The 23,470-nt window shown below is 44.7% G+C and overlaps 2 protein-coding genes and 1 long non-coding RNA gene across 17 annotated transcripts in view; 2 read left to right on the top strand and 1 right to left on the bottom strand.

The window, feature by feature from the left end:
• Positions 1-2,798, top strand: part of SLC26A8 (solute carrier family 26 member 8) — a 96,742-nt gene extending 93,944 nt beyond the window's left edge. For all 15 annotated transcript variants that reach the window (XM_035295455.3, XM_078369057.1, XM_035295451.3 and 12 more), the window contains one exon: positions 1,998-2,798. In XM_035295455.3, coding sequence (XP_035151346.2) covers positions 1,998-2,426 — 429 coding nt within the window. In that variant the 3' untranslated portion in view covers positions 2,427-2,798. The remainder of the gene's footprint in view (positions 1-1,997) is intronic.
• The window catches only part of LOC144582132 (uncharacterized), a 30,939-nt gene extending 8,366 nt beyond the window's left edge, over positions 1-22,573 (bottom strand). Inside the window, exon 1 of the long non-coding RNA XR_013534190.1 lies at positions 22,537-22,573. This is a non-coding gene — a long non-coding RNA (uncharacterized LOC144582132). The remainder of the gene's footprint in view (positions 1-22,536) is intronic.
• SRPK1 (SRSF protein kinase 1) overlaps positions 21,504-23,470 on the top strand; it is an 85,125-nt gene continuing 83,158 nt past the window's right edge. Inside the window, 2 exon segments of the mRNA XM_035295463.3 lie at positions 21,504-21,662; positions 21,664-22,148. Of these exon segments, the coding sequence (XP_035151354.3) occupies positions 21,546-21,662; positions 21,664-22,148 (602 nt within the window). The 5' untranslated portion in view covers positions 21,504-21,545.

The following is a 23,470-nucleotide window of genomic DNA, read 5'->3' as shown; positions in this document are numbered from 1 at the left end:
CAACTAAAAATACAAAAATTAGTTGGGCAGGGAGGCACAGGCCTGTAGTCCCAGCTACTCGGGAGGCTGAATCACTTGAACCTGGGAGGTGGAGGTTGCAGTGAGCCAAGATCATGCTACTGTACTCCAGCCTGGGCAACAGGGCAATACTTTGTCTCAAACAAACAAAAAAATCAAGATGCCTATTGAACATTCAAGTGAAGATGTCAAGAATGGAAGTGAATATATGACCTGCATATCAGGGTAAGGGTTATAAGAATCATCAGCATATAGATGGTAATGAAAATTATGGGCCTAAAATAAAAGTCCCTAGGGAGAGAGCATAGACAGAGAAGAGAAAGGTCCCAGAATCAAGCCCTGGGGCATACCAACATCTAGAAGTCCAGTAGAAGTAGAGGAGACAGCAAAGAGACCAAGAAGCAACCAGGAGGAAGGAGGAGAAGCAGAAGAGTATCACATGGTGGTTGAGAAGAAAATGTTTCAGGAAGGGTGAAGTGATTAATTTTGGGGAATGCTGCTACAAGGCTGATTTAAGGCTGATCTAAGGCCTTGTGGGCACCTGCTGTGTGACAAGCTCAGTGCTTGGTACTGGGGATATCAAGAATCAGGCCCTGTCCTACCACAAGGAGCTTAGAGTCTAGGAAGGGGTAGGTTTGTAAATAAATAATGCAATATGTTACTGGTACTATGATGGAAGTACTCCTGAGGTGCAGTTGGAACACAAAAGAAGCTATGGTCCTACCTGGTCATCTTGGCTCTGAATCTGGGGTGATGACTAAGTGGATGTGGACAAGATGGAGGAGGACAAGTCAGGCAAAGGGAGTGGCACGTACAAAGCTGAGCAGTAGCTAGGCAACTCTGGGTAACTTTATAGTGAGAGCAAAGGGCGGGGACCACAGCTGGAATAAAGCTAAAGAAGAATGGCAGGAGGCCAGGTCACACACAGCCTTACATGCCCTGTCAAGGATTGCACTGGGGGTTGGCAAGACAAGTAAGATCAAGAAGACAAGGTGTTTCAGAATGTCATGAAGTCCATGGTTGGTCGTGAAATCCAGTCTAGCTAGAAAAGCCAGAGAAATTCTAAGCTGGAAATTGATTTGAGTCTGAAGAATAGTGAGTAACTAAGAAACCAGAGGGTACGAGGAAGATGGAAAGCAGATTTATGGATAATGTCATTGGTATTTTAAAGAAAATTAAAAATATATATTTAAATAAAAAATAAAGGGTGGGTGCAGTGGCTCATGCCTGTAATTCCAGCACTTTGGGAGACTGAGGCAGGCAGATCACTTGAGCTCAGGAGTTTAAGACCAGCCTGGCCAACATAGTGAAACTTTGTTTCTACTAAAAATACAAAAATTAGCCAGGCCTGGTGGCACACGCCTGTAGTCTCAGCTACTTGGGAAGCTGAGGCAAGAGAATCACTCGAATTCAGGAGGTAGAGGTTGCAGTGAGCTAAGATCATGCCACTGTACTCCAGCCTGGGCAACAGAGCAAGACTCTATCTCAAAAATAATAATAAAAAGAAAATAAAACGAAAAGTTGATTTAGGCAAGAAATATTTTCTACTCTGCAAGGAACCCCTGGTTCTGTTACCTTAAGTCCTATTGTATTCTGAAATTCCTTGACTATTCAAAAGTTAAGTTTCTTTTTTTTTGAGATAAAGTCACTCTGTTGCTCAGGCCAGAGTGCAGTGGCACAAACACAGCTCACTAAAGTCTCAGACTCTTGGACTCAAGCAATCCTCCTGCCTCAGCCTCCTGAGTAGCTAGGACTACAGGCATGTGCCACCATGGCCAGCTAATATTTTTAATTATTTTTTTTTGTAGAGATGGAAGTTTCACTATGTTGCCCAGGCTGGCCCTGAACTCCTGGACTAAAGTGATTCTCCTGCCCCAGCCTCCCAAAGTGCTGGGGGGCTGGAATTACAGGTATGAGCCACTGTGTTCAGAAGAAAGTTAAATTTAATTAGAAATTTAACCCACCTAATTGTATTTCAGAATGACAACTCAACATATAAAATGAGCAACAGTTTCCTAGGAAGCCAAAAAAATGTAAGTCCAGATTTCACCAAGATCCAACAGCCAATAGAAGAAGAGTCGCAGTTGGATTTGGAGCTGGAGTCAGATCAAGAGGCTGGGCTGGGTCTGGACCTAGACCTGGATCAGGAGCTGGAGCCAGAGTCAGAGCTGGAGCCTGAAATGGAACTTGAGCCCCAGCCTGAGACCGAGACTGAGCTGGAGATGGAGCCCAACCCCAAACCTAGGCCAAGAGCTCGACCTTTACCTCAGCGGCATTACTGGCCTGTGTATCATCCATCTGTGGCTTCCACCCAGTCTCAGACTCAGCCTCAGTCATGGTCAGTGGGGAGGAGACGCCATCCTATGGATTCATACTCACCAAAGGGCAACAGCAATGAGGACGTCTAGGAGATGAACTGGAAATAAGGGGTCGGATAATCCTGGCAAATCCTCCCACCCAAAGAGGGGTCAATTGGTGCAGAGACCTAGACTGGATACAAACTTTGGTACTTTGACTCCTACCACCTGCTGGCCTTCTTCCTTGCTCTGCACTGGGATCCACTCCCAGATCATCTTACTAAATGCCAGCAATTATCTCTGAATTCCCTATCTGGGCTCCCCTCATTTCACCTTCAGCATATATTTTAGTCATGATTTTCCTTTTCACATACCCCACATCTCCGGGCTTTGTGCCAGACCATCTCTAATTTAATTCTCTCATTCCTGTTCCCCTTTCTCTAAAGAGATGAAGCTCAAATAAAATATGTAACTTGGGCCGGGCGCGGTGGCTCACGCCTGTAATCCCAGCACTTTGGGAGGCCGAGGCGGGTGGATCATGAGGTCAAGAGATTGAGACCATCCTGGTCAACAAGGTGAAACCCTGTCTCTACTAAAAATACAAAAATTAGCTGGGCATGGTGGCACACGCCTGTAGTCCCAGCCACTTGGGAGGCTGAGGCAGGAGAATTGCTTGAACCCAAGAGGTGGAGGTTGCGGTGAGCCGAGATCGTGCCATTGCACTCCAGTCTGGGTAACAACAGCGAAACTCCGTCTCAAAACAAAAAAAAACATACACTCTGGTAACATTTGGATCCTTCCTGAACCTTCTCCCTTCTCTGTATTCTGTATCTCAAAGGAAATGTCAAATACGAGGGATCCCGGAAGGGAGTGGGCATGGTGGAGAAGAGATGAACAAGAAAAAGAAAAATTAAGTAGCATTTGTATTTTACACACAAAGTATCTTCCCTGTACTAATGGGAAAATTGGGAAAATAGGCAGGTTAAGCCAGACCAAAAGTAAGCCAGCTTGTGAGACTTGTGGTACAAGGTCCTGCTAAGCTGAGAGCACTTTTGCTGTCATCCTTAGAGGTCAAGATCTTATCCTGCCACTGGTTTTGTAAGGCCAATTAGCTGTACCAACTGATGGGAGTTCCCTTTATGGAACTCTCCCTGGTATTCAGATTTATATTCACCACTACTTCCTTATAAGTTTTTAAGAAATGTGCAACTTGGAATCTGTACTCTTGGTGTACCAAGGAGCTAAAATCTGTGACAGCCACAGTCAGCCTAGAAGTTGGAAAAGTTAATCATTACTAGTTTTGTCCAAATCCATTCAAAAAATTCCCCCTTCCCCACTTAAAATATGTCTAGTATAAAAATATGATGAGAAGAAAAATACAGAGCCCCTAGGCAAAGGTATATGAAATCCTAAATTTTGGCTGGGTGCAGTGGCTCGCACCTGTAATCCTTGCATTTCGGGAGGCGGAGGCAGGTGGATCACCTGAGGTCAGGAGGTCAAGACCAGCCTGGCCAACATGGTAAAACCTCATCTCTACTAAAAATACAAAAATTAGCCGGGTGTGGTGGGAGGTGCCTGTAATCCCAGCTACTCAGGAGATTAAAGCGGGAGAATAACTTGAATTCAGGAAGTGGAGGTTGTGATGAGCAGAGATCATGCCACTGCACTCCATCCTGGGCAATAGAGTAAGACTCCATCTCAAAAAAAAAAAAAAAAAATCCTGAATTTTATTCCCAACTCAAAAAACATGACTCCTCCTGCTTGAGTACTCCATTTCTCTTATTTGTTAAGTGAAATAAGTCTTTGTTAAACTATAGATTTATTTTATCATAGAGATAGCATATACATTCACTCATTCTACAAGCATTTTGTTAAGCATCTACTACAAGCATAGCATCTCAAAATGTGAGGTAGGTAAGACATTATCTTAATTTATACATGCATAAACTGAGGTATAATATGCAATATGACCTTGTAAATACAAACAGAGGTAGAGGCCAAAGTCACAAGCTTCATTGCTTTGTGTTTACTGAACACATTTATTGAACGCCTACTCTGTACAAAGCACTGTCCCAGGTGCTGAATATGTAGGATGGGTGTAGAATGGACAAAAATAATTACGAATTATAAATTACAAATTGTAAAGGTGAAACACAATAAACTCTGGGGGCATATCAAGAGGACCTGATCTAGTCTTGGGTCTCAAAGTTTTCCATAAGACAATGACATATGACTTGAGATCTGAAGGATAAGTAGGAATTAGGCTTAAAGCAAGTTCCAATGACTGTTAGAAGGGCAGGGCCAAATGGGGAACCAAGAGTGGTGACCACAGATGAGAACAGAAGCTGAACATCCTGGGTCACAACTAGATAGAGCCTATGATACCAAGGGCTCAACTAGAAATGTTAAGCCAGGAATAAGTTGTCAGTATAGCAGGGACAGGCACAGAAATCTGCCAAAGCCAAGGAAACATTTTTTTTTTTTTTTTTTTAAAGGCAGGATTTCACCATGTTGGTTAGGCTGGTCTTGAACTCCCGATCTCAGGTGATCTGCCCGCCTTGGCCTCCAAAGTGCTGTGATTACAGGCGTGAGCCACCACACCCAGCCAACATTTCATATTTATAACAGGAGACAGGCCAGGTGCAGTGGCTCGCAGCTGTAATCCTAGCACTTTGGGAGGCTGAGATGGGTGGATTGCTTGAGCTCAGGAGTTTGAGACAAGCCTGGGCCACACAGTGAAACCTCATCTCTACTAAAATAACAAAAATTAGCCAGGCATAGCGGCATGTACCTGTAGTCCCAGCTACTCGGGAGGCTGAGGCAGGAGAATTGCTAGAACTTGGGAGGCTGAGGCAGGAGAATTGCTAGAACCCAGGAGGCGGAGGTTGCAGTGAGCTGAGATTGCGCCAGTGTACTCCAGCCTGGATGCCAGAGTGAGACTCTGTCTTTTTTTTTTTTTTTTTTTGAGACAGAGTCTAGCTCTGTCACCCGCGCCAGGTTGGAGTGTAGTGGCACAATCTCGGCTCACTGCAACCTCTGCCTCCCGGGTTCAAGCAATTCTCCTGCCTCAGCCTCCTGAGTAACTGGGACTACAGGTATGTGCCACCATGCCCAGCTAATTTTTATATTTTAGTAGAGACAGGGTTTCGCTATGTTGGCCAGGATGGTCTTGATCTCTTGACCTCGTGATCCACCCGCCTCAGCCTCCTAAAGTTCTGGGATTACAGGCGTGAGCCACTGCACCTGGCCTGAGACTCTGTCTCTTAAATACACACATACACACACAGGAGACTAAGAAGTGCACAGAGAGCCCAGTTTCTACAGACTGCCACCTTCTCACTTCAGTTCCCTTCTAGTCCCATGTATCCATTAGAGGAAAGTCTATAAACACAGAATCAATGGCTTCTGACACTTGCACCATTAAGTCGTAGAGTCTAGACTTTGATCCTCTGCACTGATCGATATTAGTCTGTTTTCACACGGCTATAAAGATACTACCTGAAACCAGGTAGGATCTTTACAAAGAAAGGAGGTATATTAGTCTATTTTCATGCTTCAGATAAAGACATATCTGAGACTAGGAAGAAAAAGAGGTTTAACTGAACTTTCATTTCCACATGGCTTGGGAGGCCTCAGAATCATGGCGGGAGGCGAAAGGCACTTCTTACATGGTGACAGCAAGAGAAAATGAGGAAGAAGCAAAAGTGTAAACTCCTGATAAAACCATCAGATCTCCTGAGACTATTCACTATTATGAGGATAGCACAGGAAAGACTGGCCCCCACGATTCAATTACCTTCCCCTGGGTTTCTCCCACAATGTGGGAATTTTGGGAGAGACAAAGTTGAGATTTGGTGGGGACACAACCAAATCATATAATTTCACCCTTGGCCCCTCTAAATCTCATGTCCTCAAATTTCAAAACTAATCATGCCTTCCCAACAGTTCCCCAAAGTCTTAACTCATTTTAGCATTAACCCAAAAGTCCACAGTCCAAAGTCTCATCTGAGACAAGACAAGTTCCTTCTACCTATTAGCCTGTAAAATCAAAAGGAAGCTAGTTACTTCCTAGATAAAAATGGGAGTAGAGGTATTGGGTAAATACAGCCATTCCAAATGGGAGAAATTGGCCCAAACAAAGGAGTTATAGGGCCCATGCAAGTCTAAAATCCAGAGGGGGCAGTCAAATTTCAAAGCTCCAAAATGATCTCCTTTGACTACAGATCTCACATCCAGGTCATGCTGATGCAAGAGGTGAGTTCCCATGGTCTTGGGCAGCTCCACTCCTGTGGCTTTGCAGGGTACAGCCTCCCTCTAGGCTGCTTTCACAAGCTGGTGTTAAGTGTCTGCAGCTTTTCCAGGCATATATATGGTGCAAGCTGTCAGATCTACCATTCTGGGGTCTGGAGGACAGTGACCCTCTTCTCTAGGCAGTTTCACTAGGCAGTGCCCCAGTAGGGACTCTCTGTGGGGGCTCCACCCCCACATTTCCTTTCAGCACTGTCATAGCAGTGCTATGACATGGCTATTCTCCATGAGGGCCCCACCCCTGCAGCAAAATTTGGCCTGGGCATCCAGGCGTTTTCATACATCTTCTGATAACTAGGTGGAGGTTCTCAAACCTCAATTCTTGACTTCTGTGCACCCACAGCCTCAACATCTATGGAAGCTGCCCAGGCTTGGGGTTTCCACCCTCTGAAGCCACAGCCTGAGCTGTATGTTGTCCTGTTTCAGCCATGACTGGAGTAGCTGGGACATAAGGCACCAAGTCCCTAGGCTGCACACAGCATGAGGACCCTGGGCTGTGCCCATGAAACCACTTTTTCCTCCTTGGCCTCTAGGCCTGTGATGGGAGGGGCTGCCATGAAGGTCTCTGACATGGCCTGGAGACATTTTCCCCATGGTCTTGGGGATTAGACTCCTTGCTACTTATGCAAATATTTGCTGCCAGCTTGAATTTCTCCCCAGAAAATGGGTTTTTATTTTCTATAACATTGTCAGGCTGCAGATTTTCTGAACTTTTATGTTCTGCTTCCCCTAAAAACCAAATGCCTTTAACAGTTCCCAAGTCACTTCCTTTTTAAAAAATGTATTTATTTATTTATTTTTAGAGACAGGGTTTCACCATGTTGGCCAGGATGGTCTCAATCCGTTTACCTCATGATCCACCCACCTCAGACTCCCAAAGTGCTGGGATTACAGGTGTGAGCCACTGCACCAAGCCCCAAGTCACTTCTTGAATGCTTTGCTGCTTAGAAAGTTCTTCTGCCAGATGAACTAAATCATCTCTGTGAAGTTCAAAGTTCCACAGATCTCTGGGGCAGGGGCAAAATCCCACCAGTCTCTTTGCTAAAACATAACAAGAGACACCTTTGCTCCAGTTCTCAACAAGTTCCTCATCTCCATCTGAGAGCACCTCAGCCTGGACTTTATTGTCCATATTGCTATCAGCATTTTGGGCAAAGCCATTCAACAAGTCTCTAGGGAGTTCCAAATTTTCCCACATTTTCCTGTCTTCTTCCAAGCCCTCCAAACTGTTCCAACCTCTGCCTATTACCCAGTTCTAAAGTTGCTTCCACATTTTCAGGTATCTTTTCAGCAATGCCCCACTCTACTGGTACCAATTTGCTGTATTAGTCCATTTTCATGCTACTGATAAAGACATATCTGAGACTGGGAAGAAAAAGAGGTTTAATTAAACTTACAGTTCCACATAGCTTGGGAGGCCTCAGAATCATGGTGGAAGGCAAAAGGCACTTCTTACATAGCAGTGCCAAGAGAAAATAAGGAAGATGCAAAAGTGGAAACCCCAGATAAAACCATCAGATCTTGTGAGACTTATTCACTATCATGAATATAGCATTGGCAAGATCAGCCCCCAGAATTCAATTACCTCCCCCTGGGTCCCTCCCACAAAACATGGGAATTCTGGGAGATACAATTAAACTTGAGATTTGGTGGGGACACAGCCAAACCATACCAGGAGGTTTAACTGATTCACAGTTCCTCATGGCAAGGGAGGCCTCAGGAAACTTAAAATCATGGAGGAAAGCAAAGGGGAAGCAGGCACCTTCTTCACAAGGTGGCAGGAGAGAGCAAAAGGGGAACTGCCAAATACTTTTAAAACTATCAGCTGTGGTGAGAACTCACTATCATGAGAACAGCATGGGGGAAACTTCCCCCATGACCCAGTCACCTCCCACCAGGTCCTTCCCATGTGGTGACTGCAATTCAGATTACAATTCAAGATGACATTTAGATAGGGACACAGAGCCAAACCATATTAATGGTTAAATATTGGCTTTGGGCCAGGTGTGGTGGCTCATGCCTGTAATCCAAGCACTTTGGAGGCCAAGATGAGTGGATCACCTGAGGTCAGGAGTTCAAGACCAGCCTGACCAACATGGTGAAACCCTGTCTTTAAATAAATAAATAAATATTGGCTTTGATGCATGACCTCAGAAAGACCAACCAGATGCTTGACTATATCTTTTAAAAATATTCTGGTATAAACTCACAGCATCCAGCCCCTCTCAAATTAATAAAATAAGAAAAATTGATTAACCAGTTATAAATAGTACAGCATTAAAGAAAGGGTGAAGTGAGAGGGGTGCAGTGGCTCACGCCTGTAATCCCAGCACTATGGGAGGCCAAGGTGGGTGGATCATGAGGTCAAGAGATGAAGACCATCCTGGCCAACATGGTGAAACCCTGTCTCTACTAAAAATACAAATATTAGGTGTGTGTGGTGGCGCGTGCCTGTAATCCCAGCTACTCAGGAGGCTGAGGCAGGAGAATTGCCTGAACCTGGGAGACGAGATCGCGCCATTGCACTCCAGCCTGGGTAACAAGAGTGAAACCCTGTCTCAAAAGAAAAAAAAGAAAGGGTAAAGTGATTAACAATTCAAAGGCTACGTCTTCCAATGCAGATTACCTGCAATTCTAAGCCATTTCAAACTTTACCAAATGGTTTAGTTTGGAATAGTTTACTTTTCACAGCATGGTCAGCACGGTTTTCTCTCTCTAATAAGAAATGGGAGAAAAATTCTAAAGACTGCAAAATGGGGAAAGAATAAGTTGGAAAGTATAAATGTCTTGGGAGCACAAATACTTTCATTACTTTTCCTCAAAACAGCTTGTGTTCTACAGTAAATGGGGGTTGGGGTATGATTTTCATATGTGAAGATCTAAGTGGATTCCATACTACTACAAAAAAAGTAGATTTGGAAGAGACTGTCAAAAAGTAAAGTGACCCCAGGAAGCTGTCTCCATATGTGTTATGTGTCACAAAGTCCAAGGACTCAAGTATACTGAATCTAGATGTGACTCATTAGCAGAAATAGAGAAAGCAATGGCATAATCCAAGGTTATCAATGATCTCAGGGCCACAGAATCTCAGAGCTTGGAGGGACCACGAGGGCTGACTAGTCAAGTTACCTAGAAGAAGAAACCCACATGGCTGAGTGCTGAGGTCTCTCAGCTTCAGACTGATAACTCCAAGAAGTAGTTTGGGTGTATCATCAAAGGAAAAAAAGCCTTGATAAATTAATTTTGGCTTACCGCTCACTCCCCTCTATATGAATATGGCCTTAAAAACAGCTTTTTATATATTTGAATCTTTTTAGTCATTCATCCATTAATTTACCAAAATTTTTTCTCATTCATTTATACTCTTATTCATCCATACATGTTTGGGTCAAATATTCAAGACAGTCCTTGCCCTCAAGATATGCATAATCTGAACAAGAAGACAGATGGAGAGAATACGCATACGCAATACAAAGTGATACGTACAACTCAAAAACTAAGAGACAAAAGCTACAATGGCCAGGCACAGTGGCACTCACCTATAATTTTCTTGAAGAGCAAGTATTATTCCCCTATTTTTCTGTATCTCATATATTTCCTTGAAGAGGAAATACTATTCTGAGATTCCTCTTCAAGGAAATCTATGAGATACAGAAAAGTAGAGAGAAAGTGAAACTCCTATACTTCTGCTGCTTACAGATAAACTCTGTTAACATTCTGGGGTTTTTGCCTTATTATAAAGCATAGACTTTGTCATAAAAGTGGAAGAATTCTCCTTTCCCCCTTCCCAGTGTTACAGAACTTTAAAAATAAATCCAAAAAATCATGGGGTGCCTTGGTTAAATCTAAAAGAAAAATAACCCATCCTAACATGCATTTCTTGTTCTCAAGGAAATTAAGATAAATAACTTGAGAAATAGGGCCAGCTGCCTACACCTGGACGTAGCCCCTAGGCAGCTCCCAGACCTACATGTTTTTTTCCAGTATCCTTTCCTTGGGTTTAATCAATTTGAGAAACTGCCAGGGGAGTTGACAGAAACTATGACCATTCCCTTACCCTCTCCAGTTTTTTTTAGGAACCTGCCCCTCCAGTCCCAGGGGAGGCTGTCCTTGGCCAACCTGTGACATTGGAAGTTTACCTCCAGATTTCTTCACTTAAGGAATATTTGAGTACTTGCAATGTACTGAACCTTATGCCTGTCTGGGGTTTAACAGGATGACTTCTTTCTCTGGAGGAAGTCATAGGCTGAAGGGGAGAGTGAATGTAACGCAAGGACTATAATGCTGGGTGCACTGATTGAGTTGTTTCAGAGAAGACAGCTGTGAGGATGTGGAGGAGGCAGGACAGGACTTCACCTCATCCTCTGCTGGGGGTATTGGGGGAAGTCCTGTGGATAGGAGACTTGAGGGAAGCATGTGGCTCTTCTGATCACAGATATCCATGCTGCCCTTAACCTGCTATATCCACTGAAACCTGACCACTGGTTTTCATTCCACCTGTAGTATCTGACTATTGAGATTACCTCTGGACTGCCAGATCAGTGCAGGGTACCTCTGTCTCTTTGCCCCTTCTCCTGGCCCTCTCAAAGCCAGAAACGTGTAGTTCTTACATTCTTTCATAACAATTCACATACAGTCATTAAGCATCAAGCATCTAGTGGGTAGGGTATCCAACAGCTTTCTATGCCCTACAAATATAACTGAACAAAAGTCAAACATCTCAGCCTTTATGGATCTATTATTCCATAGAATGGTGGAGCAGACAAAAGTAGCAAGCAAAGGAACAAACAAAAACAAAGGGCTCTCTTCCTCTCCAATGAATGTCAGGTGCATTACCAGCGGGTGTATAAATCTCCCAAGGGTCCATATGCAGGCGTATACTGAAATACTGGTGTCTGGATTAAAAAAGTAAGTAACTTTAATAACTTTTTTTGTAAGTTAGGAAGCTTCCAATTATTTGTTTTCAACAAAATTGAATAAGGACCTCTTTGAATTGTCAGCTGATGGGCCATTAAAATGAGTTTTCACTGTGATTGCCATGTGATTTTTAGCACATTATTTGGAAAGAGTTCCAAAAGAACTGAATGCTATTGCTATACCAAAACCCTTTTCATCCCCATCTACTTGTTTTATGTAAGTTTTCTTAATTAAAAAAAAAATAGGAATAGGAGGATGATGCAGGATTCATTGATAAAAATCACAGCATCACTTTGAAATGTATTTGCACTAAAATTTCATTCATTGAAAAATGATGCTATATGTTACTTTGATTAATCATGCAATGATAATACTTGTTATCACAGGTAAGGAATTTTTTTTTTTTTTTGAGACGAAGTCTCACTCTGTCGCCAGGCTGGAGTGCAGTGGTTTGTTCTCAGCTCACTGCAACCTCCGCCTCCTGGTTTTAAGTGATTCTCCAGCCTCAGCCTCCTAAGTAGCTGGGACTACAGGCATGTACCACTACATCCAGCTAATTTTTGTATTTTTAGTAGAGATGGGGTTTCACCATGTTGGCCAGGCTGGTCTCGATTTCGTGACCTCACGATCCACCTGCCTCAGCCTCCCAAAGTGCTGGGATTGCAGGCATGAGTCACCATGCCCAGCTGATAAGGAATTTTTTAGAGGGTTGTGGTATGAGGAAATGTTTTTACAAATTAAATTTCTATGTAAATGCACATTTGGGTGGCAGAAAAGTATGAAAGGATGATCGATAAAAGCCTTTCAAGCATAATCTTACCAGAGGATAAACTTTTGTGAGAACAAAATGGAGTAGAAAGACAAGTTCAAGGAGAAAAAGGAGTAATGCAGAATTTCATATAGCTCCAAGAGTGCTTTTGCTTTATATATCTCTCTATATAAATGGATGATGGTACATAACAAATTGCTATATATATTTAAATTCCACTGGATGGCATTCAACACTGTGATATAACAGCTTTATTTTAAAATTTCAGATTCCTTTCCAATCTGTATGCCTTTTATTTTGTTTTCTTGCCTATTGTTTCTGGCTAGAACCTCCAGCACAGTACTGAACAGGAGTGGCAAGAGTGGACATCCACCTCTGGTTCCTGATTTCAGGGGGAGGGCATTTGGCCTTGCATCATTAAATGTGACGTTAGCTGTGGGTGTTTCACAGATGTCCTTGATCAGGTTGAGAAAATTCCTTTCCATTCCTAGTTTGTTGAGTGTTTTGCCTAGAGCTAGTTTTTAAAAATTATTTTAGTGGGTAAGGGAGCATAATGCTTGAAAGTTCAAGTTCCTTAGATGTCCTGTCCCTGCTATTTGTTACCCCAACACCAAACACAGTGTCTGCCCAAAGAAGGAGGGGCCCCATAAATATTTGTGGGCAAGCTATCTCTCACTACTCCCCATTTGCATTGTGTGTATGTGTGTGTGTGTATGTGTGTGTATACATATATATACATATATATATATATAGAGAGAGAGAGAGTCTCACTCTGTCACCCAAGCTGAAGTACAGTGGCACATTATGGCTCATTGCAATGACCTGGGCTCAAGCAATCCTCCTGCCTCAGCCTCCTGAGTAGCTGGGACTACAGGTACATCCCAGCAGGCCTAGCTATTTTTACAATTTTTTTATAGAGACAAGGTCTTAGTTTGTTGCCCAGGCTAGTCCTGATCTCTTGACCTCAAGCAATCCTCCCGCCTCAGCCTCCCAAAGTACTGGGATAATAGGTGTAAGCCACTGTGCCTGACCACGTTGTTTTCTCTAACTAGTTTTCTTTCTTCTCTTTTGTGTGCAGCTGATACCTATTTATGCTTTCCAAATCTGTCCAGGTGTCGCTCACCCAAGAGATGCCCCTTTCCTCGCCTCTCCTCAAATCCTGAGCTGAGTGGGCCTCTTTTATTGTGCTCCCAGGGTAGCTTGTGCATCTACCATTGTGCATTGTATTTAATTACTTACTTATACATCCACCTCTCACTACACTGGGTAGGTAATACAGTGTGTGGCTGAGAGTGTGAATTCTAGAACCTGACAGCCCAGATTCAAAACCTTGCCTCTTACCTTGCATGATCTTGGTTGTGCCTCGGTTTTCTCCTGTCAGAGATTAAAAGAATAGTACCTATCTCATAGAGTTTCAGAGTTGTAGGACAACAGTGTCTAGTAAACAGTAATTGTTATCTAAGAGTTAGCTATTAAGTCCTACAGAGCAAGGCCTATTTTTTTCCTTCTTTGCTTCTCACAGCCTAAGGGCTGAAGTGTAAATGTCTGTCATGAGGGTAAGTATGGTGGAAAGTATTTGAAAGAAGGAAACAAAAAAATGGTTTCAACATTGCATAGCCAGTAGAAATCAAATGTCAAATGCGTAAACCATGTTGTCCATTTCTATGTACTTCAGTGTGACCCTGAGCTGCCACGATGAAGTTAAATCACAGTCCTTACAGAGCTTGTCTCCCAAGAGTCACATAAGAGTCTGGGAGGTTGGCCGGGCGCGGTGGCTCAAGCCTGTAATCCCAGCACTTTGGGAGGCCGAGGCGGGTGGATCACGAGGTCAACAGATCGAGACCATCCTGGTCAACATGGTGAAACCCCGTCTCTACTAAAAATACAAAAAATTAGCTGGGCATGGTGGTGCGTGCCTGTAATACCAGCTACTCAGGAGGCTGAGGCAGAAGAATTGCCGGAACCCAGGAGGCGGAGGTTGCGGTGAGCCGAGATCGCGCCATTGCACTCCAGCCTGGGTATCAGGAGCGAAACTCCGTCTCAAAAAAAAAAAAAAAAGGGTCTGGGAGGTTTACACACTGTTCAGAAAACAAAGTAAAGACTTTCGATCTTCATCGATGGAGTTGCACTCTGTCACCCAGGCGGCAGTGCAGTGGTGCGATCTTGGCTTGCTGAAACCTCTGCCTCTCCAGGTTTAAGCAATTCTCCTGCCTCAGCCTCCTGAGTGGTTGGGATTACAGGTACCTGCCACCACACCTGGTTAATTTTTGTATTTTTAGTAGAGACAGTATTTCGCCATGTTAGCCAAGCTGGTCTCAAACTCCTGACCTCAGGTGATCCACCTGCCTTGGCCTTCCGAAGTGTTGGGATTACAGGCATGAGCCACCACACCCAGTCAGACTTTGAATCTTAAGTTCATTATTTTTATTGTCCAAGTCTTTGTGACCTCTGAGACATGCTAAGTATAGCAGAGCATCTTTGCCTGGCCTGGGAGCCTCGTAGGGCCCCGATCTTATGATATTCATAATTTACCTTAAAATACTTTAGCATCCATCCTTGGAATTAAGGCAAGGAAAGTATATTCTAGGTAAGGATATTTAAGAAAGCTCTTCTGGGACTTCCAGAACCTTACTAGATCAAGAATGTTTCCGTTTTGGTAACTCACATAGAGGGGACGTGCAGTAAGACTTTCTTACATTCCCCTTGTCTTGAACTCCCAGATTGCTTTTTTTTTTAACTGATATTTTAAAGAAATAAATCTACTTCTTAAAAAAAAATACTCGGGCACAGTAAATCTTTTGGGAAAGGCGGGATGACATTTGTAGGCACTAGTTACTTAGGTAACAAGCTAGGTGCAGCTTGTTTTTTACCCCCAGACAGTTTCACCCTTTTTGCCCAGGCTGGAGTGCAGTGGCACAATCTTGGCTCACTGCAACCTCCACCTGCCGGGTTCAAGCGATTCTCCTGCCTCAGCCTCCCAAGCAGCTGGGATTACAGGTGCCCACCACTCCGCCCAGCTAATTTTTGTATTTTTAGTAGAGATAGGGGGTCTCACCAGGTTGGCCAGGCTGGTCTTGAACTACTAACCTCACGTGATTTGCCCACGCTGGCTTTCCAAAGTGCTGGGATTACAGGTGTGAGCCACAGCATGTGTTTTAATAAGCAGTTTCCATTCCAGGAGTGGTTAGTAAATAAGTCAGAAAGTGACTGCAACAAAGTAATTCAGAGTCATTGACTGCCAGAGATTTTGCCAATGACAGCCCTTTTCTAAAATCCATTACACAAATTAACAAGCAACTATTTTCACCAGGGAAAACCCATTTCTTTTAACACCTATGATGGGAATTGGGTTTGGAACAGCGTAACAAACATAAGGGAGACTCCATCTCTAGTTGCCTGATGCCAATTGTGAGGGTGACAGAGTCCTGACTCTGGGATATTGTTGTCTCTGCTGTGAGCAAACCTTTCATTCATGCTGTGGCCAGAGCATCTAAAAGGACAGACAGCTGAGACCTCAAAGAATTTACAGAACAGCTCATAGTTGCTGTTTTATGCCTGCTAATGAGTGTGCCACAAACATACGTGTGGCAGATTTTAGTCTGAAAGTTTTCTTTATGTCCTGGGAGTAGGCCTGTGGGGGAGGTAAATCCTCACCATGTCAAGTTTCTCTGGCAGGCATCATTCCCAACTAAAAAAAACTAAGAGTTGGGCACGATCAGCTTAGGAAGTCAGTTTGCAACACCCTGCTGCCTCCCCAGAACACTTCCAGGGAGCAGAACAAGGGACCTTACCTGCTAGGGAATCACCAATCTCTAATCTCATTCGTAGAGAATCCCATTCCCCTCCTAGCTACTGCCTCTATTCCCACCCCTCCAAGCCAAGGCCTTTATTCTTTCGTTCCTCCACCTATGCCCCCCAGTCTTTCACCCCAGCATAGTTTCTTTGTGCAACTTAAGCTTTTATAGAACGAAGCCAGAAATGGGGTCATCTCCAAGTGGCATTGGTTCTCCAGGGATCAGGGTGCTCAAGAGGCAGAGTTGGCTGGGTGCGGTGGCTCATGCCTGTAATCCCAGCACTTGGGAGGCTGAAGTGGGCGGATCACCTGAAGTCGGGAGTTTGAGACCATCCTGACCAACATGGAGAAACCCTGTCTCTACAAAAAAAAAAAAAAAAGAGGCAGATTTACGTGCGTGGAAAACGCCAGCTGCTTTGGGTGTCTGACTGCCCAGACAGGCCATGCTGGATATTCTCTGTTTGGTCCTCCACATCTACTCTCCACCTTTCCCTACCCTACTTTATGCCCTAGGAGGCTGGCTTTTATGGACTGCATCACCCAGGCTTCCTTGCCATTTAACTTCCAGCTGGGTTTTGTCAATGAAAGCACTCGTTTAAGAAGATATGAGTCTTTATTTCCCTGCCTTCTCCCATTAAAGGGCTCATTAAAAGGCACAGCTAATGCCAGGCGGGCCTCTTACCATACAGCTCTGTTATGGGTTGAATTTCACCCCCCACCCTACAAAAGATACGTTGATGTCCTAATCTCCAGTACCTCAGAATGCGCCCTTACTTGAAGACAGGATCTTTGCAGACGTAATTAAGTTAAAATGAGGTTTTTAGGATGACGCCTAATGCAGTATGACTGGTGTTCTTATACAAAGTGGAAATCCCAACAATGAGAGACACAGTCACAGGGTGTGATGAGGCACAGGTGATGATGGTTATCTAGAAGGTAAGGAGAAGGGCCTGAAACAGATTCTCTCTCATAGCCCTCAGAAGGAATCACCTGCCAACACCTTGATTTCTGACTTCTAACCCTGTGAGACAAGAAATTTCTGTTGTTTAAGCCACCCAGTTTGTGGTACTTTGTTATGGTGGCCCTGGAAAACTATTTTTTTTTTTTTGAGACAGAGTTTTGCTCTTGTTGCCCAGGCTGGAGTGCAGTGGCGCCATTTTGGCTCACTGAAACCTTTGCCTCCCAGGTTCAATTGATTCTCCCATCTCAGCCTCCCAGGTGGCTTGGATTACAGGCGTCCGCCACCATACCTGGCGAATTTTTGTACTTTTAGTAGAGACGGGGGTTTAATCATGTTGGTCAGGCTGGTCTCGAACTCCTGACCTTAAGTGATCCACCCACCTTGGCCTCTCAAAGTGCTAGGATTAAAGGTGTGAGCCACCACACCTGGAGCCTGGCAAATTATTAATAATAAACCTAACACAGTGGTTTCCTAAGGAAGAAAAAAGAAAATAATAATAATAAACCTCTCCCTGGGTTCTGATAACACCTCCCTCCTCTTCTCCCTTCAGGCCTAGGGATAGTAAAAACTCCAGCTGTTGCTAGTCCCTGGATGTCCGACCATCCCTCGTTTGTCTCCCTTAATACCTTATCCCTTCATTAAATTCTTTTCAATTAGCCTTTGAATGTGCCATGTGCTTTCTGATACCCAGGACTATAATATAATTATAGAGTATAGATTTTCCCAATATAGTTCACAAAACCATGCATCAAAAAGGCAAGAGAAAGTTTTGTTGGGGTTCTCCAAGTACGCAGCTATTGGAAATCTTAACTCATTCAAAATAAACCATCTAATTTCTCCTGCTGTCCATTTTGTCTCGCAGGATGTAGGCGAGGTCATAAAGAGATGTGCTGCTTTGGATTTAAGTCAGATCAAAACTTTAGACAAAGCATAATAATTTGTGATAATCAAGGCAGAGAATTTTGTGTATGAGGAAGCATGTGAACTCAACTTTAGACATTCAGATTTCAAAAATGTCAAAGAAGCATTAGAGAAGACTCTAGGGCAGTCTTAACAAGTAAGTTAGCTGAAAAGGGATGGGATCTTTTCAGAAATTAAATTCTGATACTGCCCATGAGCAGCCAAAAATATGATGTGATGGCTTATGGTTTCCGAATACCTCTACTTTTTAAGGGACTTATTAAAAAAAAAAAAAAAAAAGCTGATGGAGGAGGGGTATGTATGTAAGAATAGCTACCACTTTCTTTTTTTGTCTTTTCTCTCCCCCTTTTTGTGGAGAAAGGGATCTTGCTATATTGCCCAGGCAGGTCTCTAACTCCTGGGCTCCTGCCTCTGCTTCCCTAAGTGTTGGGATTACAGGTATGAGCCACCATGCCTGGTCTATACTTTCTTTTTTTAAATTTTTTTGCTAACACTTTTAAGAATAGTTTCTGGGGAGCCTGAGGTGGGCACATTGTTTGAGCCTAGGAGTTCCAAACCAGCCTGAGCAAAGTGGCAAAACCCCATCTCTACAAAAAATACAAAAATCAGTTGGATATGGTGGCAAGTGCCTGTAGTTCCAGCTACTGGGAAAGCTGAGGTGGGAAAATTGCTTGACCCAGGGTATGCAGTGAGCTGAGATTTCACCACTGCACTCCAGCCTGGGTGACAGAGTGAGACCCTGTCAAAAAAAAAAAAAAAAAAAAAAAATTCTGGAAGGGTAAAGTTCAGAATAGGCCAAGCTCTGCAAACTTGGGAGAAAAACTGATTTTTAAAGTTACATATAAAGCAAAATGCACAAAAAGGGGATGGTTTTAGAATATGGGGAATGAACAAACTTACTTATATGAACAGTTATAGAGATCTTAGAAAAGTGGAGAGCCAAAGCATGATGGAGGAATAGAGAAAAACGGATGGAAAAAAAGAGAAATGGTCAATTCTGGGAACTCAAACCAGTGAACTTAACATGGACTCTGGAAAAATTCTGAAAATGAGTTATTAAACAGATGGTTAGTAAGCTCTCAGAGAAGCAACAGTCAATCAGAGTCAGAATAGATATGACTGAATCATGCCAAGCTGAACACGTTTCCTTTTTGATGGGTCTGCAATAACCAATTCAGACCATTTATTTTTTATTTATTATTTTTTGAGACGGAGTTTCACTCTTGTTGCCCAGGCTGGAGTGCAATGGCTCCATCTCGGCTCACTGCAACCTCCACCTCCTGGGTTCAAGCGATTCTCCTGCTTCAGCCTCCTAAGTAGCTGGGATGACAGACATGTTCCACCGCACCGGCTAGTTCTGTATTTTCAGAAGAGAAGGGGTTTTTCAGGTTGGCCGGGTTGGTCTTAAACTTCTGACCTCAGGTGATTTGCCCACTTTGGCCTCCCAAAGTGCTGGGATTACAGGCGTGAGCCACCATGCCTGGCTCATTTATTCCTTTATTAGACAAATATTTGAGCACCTACTAAGTGCCTGACACTGTGTAGGCACTGAGAATACACAAAGGAAAACCTAGGCAGAGTCTCTACACTCATAAAGTTTACTTTGGGGTGGGCAGTACTTTCCCGATTCGGAGATTTTCCTAACCATCAGCTCTCGCCTGTCTTTTGTAAACCACAGGTGGTTATCCTGAGCTCGCATAATGCTCAGAGTCCAGGGCTCCCCTGTCTGTCCTAACCTTCCTTTTGTTTTCAACTTCATAGCAGGGAATAGGCTGGGCTGCATACTTCCTTGGCCAACAGGTGCTGTCTTCTTTTGCAATATACCCAGACATGCTATGATTCAGGTTCCATGCAACACATATCAATTATCTAAATTTCTAATTTGGCTAACCTGCCTTTCCAGCCTCACCTTCCATTTCATCCCTTCGGTTGTTACCAGCCCCAATCCTAACCCCCACCTACAGGTGTCCACGTCTGTGCCTTTTTGCTCAAGATATTTTCTCATACAGGAATGCCTAACATCTCCTTCTCCACCTTTAGAAATCTTACATATTTCCTAAGACCTAGCTCAAAAGCTGCCTCCTCCCTGGATGGTCTTATGCTTGACTCGTGCTGTACTATTGCACTCTCATCTTTCCTTCTCAATTGATTACTTGTTTAGAGCAAAGGTCTTCAGAGCTTCCACTCTGTCCAGCTGCGGTACTTTACCATAGGGGTTGGTAAACTAAGATCTGAAATAAGAATGGCTGAAACAGTTGAAAAAAGATCAAAAAGGCCTGGCTCAGTGGCTCACACCTGTTATTCCAGCACCTTGGGAGGCTGAGATGGGAGGACTGCTTGAGCCTGGATGTCCAGGCTGCAGAGAGCCGAGATCATGCCACTGTACTCCAGCCTGAGCAGCATAACAAGACTGCTCTTTCTTTAACCCTCACCTTCCCTTCAAAACCTGACAAAGACCATGTCTCAAAAATAAATCAATAGAAGAACATTTTATGACATGTGAAAATTATATGAATAAACAAATCTTTATAGGAACACAGACAGCCCATATCTTCCATGACTGCTTTTGAGCTCCAACGGTACAGTCGAATAGCTGAGAAAGAGATCTTATGGTCCACAAAGCCTAAATATTTATTATATGGCCCAAATAAAAACTTTGCTGAGCTTGCTATACAATAAGGGCTTGATGATTAAATAACTGGGTCATACACTGAGATTCTGAACATATAGGCAGGCCCTCTAAGTTTAGTGTCTTTGTGTAATGGAAGTTTTTGCCTTTAAGTTGCCATAAACATCAAACGAGATAATGCACTTAGAAAAGTAATAAACAAAAAAAACTTATAAAAAGGACAATTTTATCATGTATTGAAGGTGGTAGAATAAAAAAAATTAAACGTTTTTATTCTCACTTCCCCTTCAGCTTTTATTCTCATTTCCTTTACAGCTTTCATTTAAACTTGAAGTTTCAAGAGAAAATTCACTTTTGAAGTTTTTACTTTTTAAGTGATAATAGGGTCACAGGTTCTTTCGTTTCAGTCTTCTTGTGTTGCTCCCACTCCCTATTCTTTCTCACATGTAATTTTTTTTTTTTTTCCATTTCTTTAAATAGTATCTGAACTGGCACGCACAATAGCTCAGGGAAGGAGGAACTGGGACAAGCCTGATTAATCCATTTTGCAGGCCAGGAAACTGAGGCTGATACCAGTTGCCTCCGAAGCTCTGACTCAGCATGCGGGAGCCCTGCCGCTCTCTGCGCCTTTTCTAAAGCAAATAGAGAAAAAACTAACCCTGCTAGGTTTCCAAGCTTGGATATCAAACACTCCTTCAACGTTCACCCACGGCGTTCCTCCCCGCGCCCTGCGCCCCATCCGTCTCAATGCCGCCCCCACCTCGGAAGCAGGTGGTAGGCTCCGCACCCAATGCGCACGCGCGTGGCACCGTGGGGCGGGGGCAGGGCGGGACTGGGGGGCGGAGTGTGCGCGGGCTCGGTTTTGGGCCGCGGCGGGAGCCGGAGTCGCCGCCACTCGAGTGCGCAGGCGCCTGGCGGTTGCCGGTCTCACTATGGAGCGGAAAGGTGAGCGGTGGAGCGACGTCCGCCACGAGGGGCAACGGCCGCTGGGGCGAGGCCCGGGTCAGCGCCGAGAGCTTAGCCTAACAGCCGCTGTTCGGTTCCCGGGCTTTGCGGCGCCCCTCCATTGAGGTGGCGCCGCCCCACAACCCCCGCTTCTGGGCTGCGGGTCTGCGCCCCTCTGCCCTGGCGTCCTCCGGCGCCCGCCGTCGCCGCCCCTTGTTCCCCGCCAGGTCGGCTCGCGCCTTTGGGCCACTCCAGCGCCCGGCCCTTGGCGGGCGAGGCAGACGCCCGCCCGCCGGTCCCCTGACCCGGCCCGAGACCCCTCCGGCGCATCCCGCCCGGGCGCTACTCTGCGCTCCGTGGGCCGCCAGCCGCCCGGCCGGCCGCCTAGCCGGAGCCTCCGTGCTCGCCCCGCATCCGCCCCCGAGGCAGGCCCGGCTGCCGGGCCTGGCGCCCCTGCTGGGTCTCCACCCTCACCTTGGTCGCCTCCTTTACTCCACGTTCGCCCTTCATCCATCCCTCTCTCCTGCAGTGCTTGCGCTCCAGGCCCGAAAGAAAAGGACCAAGGCCAAGAAGGACAAAGCCCAAAGGAAGTGAGTCTTGTACCCCAACATCCCATTCTTTGGATTTCCTCCGACACCTTCTCTGCTCTGGTTTCACGTCTTGAACCTGCACCGGGTTTGGGCACCCGGTGGCCGCAACCACATGGCCTCGGGGCAGCTTGGAGGGTCGCCCTCCAGCAACCATTGGAAGAGAGTTGCTGTTGCTGAACGCCAGGCCTGGGTCTTAGCAGCCCAGGCCTGCTGGAAAGGGCTATCGGAGGAGGACCAGAGCCCGCCCGGTACCTTTCCTCCCCAACTCCACAGAGGGAGGCACAAACTCCCCTAGCTTGGACCCCTCCCCCGCCCCCCCCTCACCCCACACACCGGAGCTGGTAGATCATTATCCGTCTGTTTCTGAACTCTGGTCTCTCTTTCTTACCTGCTCCTCAACGTCTTAAGTTGCCTCCGACGTCTGCACGGTAGGCCTTCAGGAAATTCTTGAATGAATTTTTCCGTGTTTACTCTGGGTTCTACCAACCACACACTCCCTTTCATAGAGGAGAGCATGGGACTTTTCCCTGGGTTAGTCAACTTCCTCAGCCTGCAAGGCGCATCTCCTTTTTTGCAGTTTGCCGGCAGACCGCTGTGTATAAACCGTCAGTATCTGTTAACTGCTTCTTTTCTGTCTTAACCTCAACCAAATGCAGATAATCTTCTGAAGTGGACATCACAATAGTAACGGGAGAGTTCTTTAACAAACGTTGATGATTCTAGTTTGGTGTATTAAGCGCCACATGTCCAGTTTTATCAGGATGCATAACAGAGGTTTAGTGTTACGGTGGCAAGTTCAAAAGTTGGTCACAGCCTAGTAGAAACTCAGATAGCAGGCTTCAGCAAGTGAGGCAAAGCCTTAAGAACTTTAATCTTGTACTAGCGTTTAATTGCAAAGGGTCTTGGAAATCAGCTGTTAAGACAATTTGTATTCAGAGAGATTCTATGCCTAGTTCTTAATTTTAGACGTATTATTATACTTTTCCATTTAATATTTTTGATGTTTTGTGGCGTTGTATGCGGTCTAATTCTGAGCTGATACACATTTCAAAGACCTCCCTAGGTCACCCCACTGAATGACAAAACCAGATTAGGGAGGTGTAGGGGTGTGTGTTGTTTTTGGAGGCTACCTACTGTTTGGGGAGAGCACTTAATGACTTCTCTCTTTCAATAGAACTAAAGTAGTAGGTGACCTCACCTCTTGCTCCATTTTCTATTCTGTCTTAAGAAATGTATTTTCTAAGTGCTTGGTGACGAAGGCTTGTAAATGTGAGTTTGTGTGTGTCTGTTTGCCTTTGGATTATCTATATATGGGAACCAGT

This window comes from Callithrix jacchus, chromosome 4, assembly GCF_049354715.1.
Source record: "Callithrix jacchus isolate 240 chromosome 4, calJac240_pri, whole genome shotgun sequence".
Lineage (NCBI taxonomy): Eukaryota > Metazoa > Chordata > Mammalia > Primates > Cebidae > Callithrix > Callithrix jacchus.
Note: the sequence above shows the minus strand (reverse complement) of the source record. Positions and strands in the feature narration are given on the sequence as shown.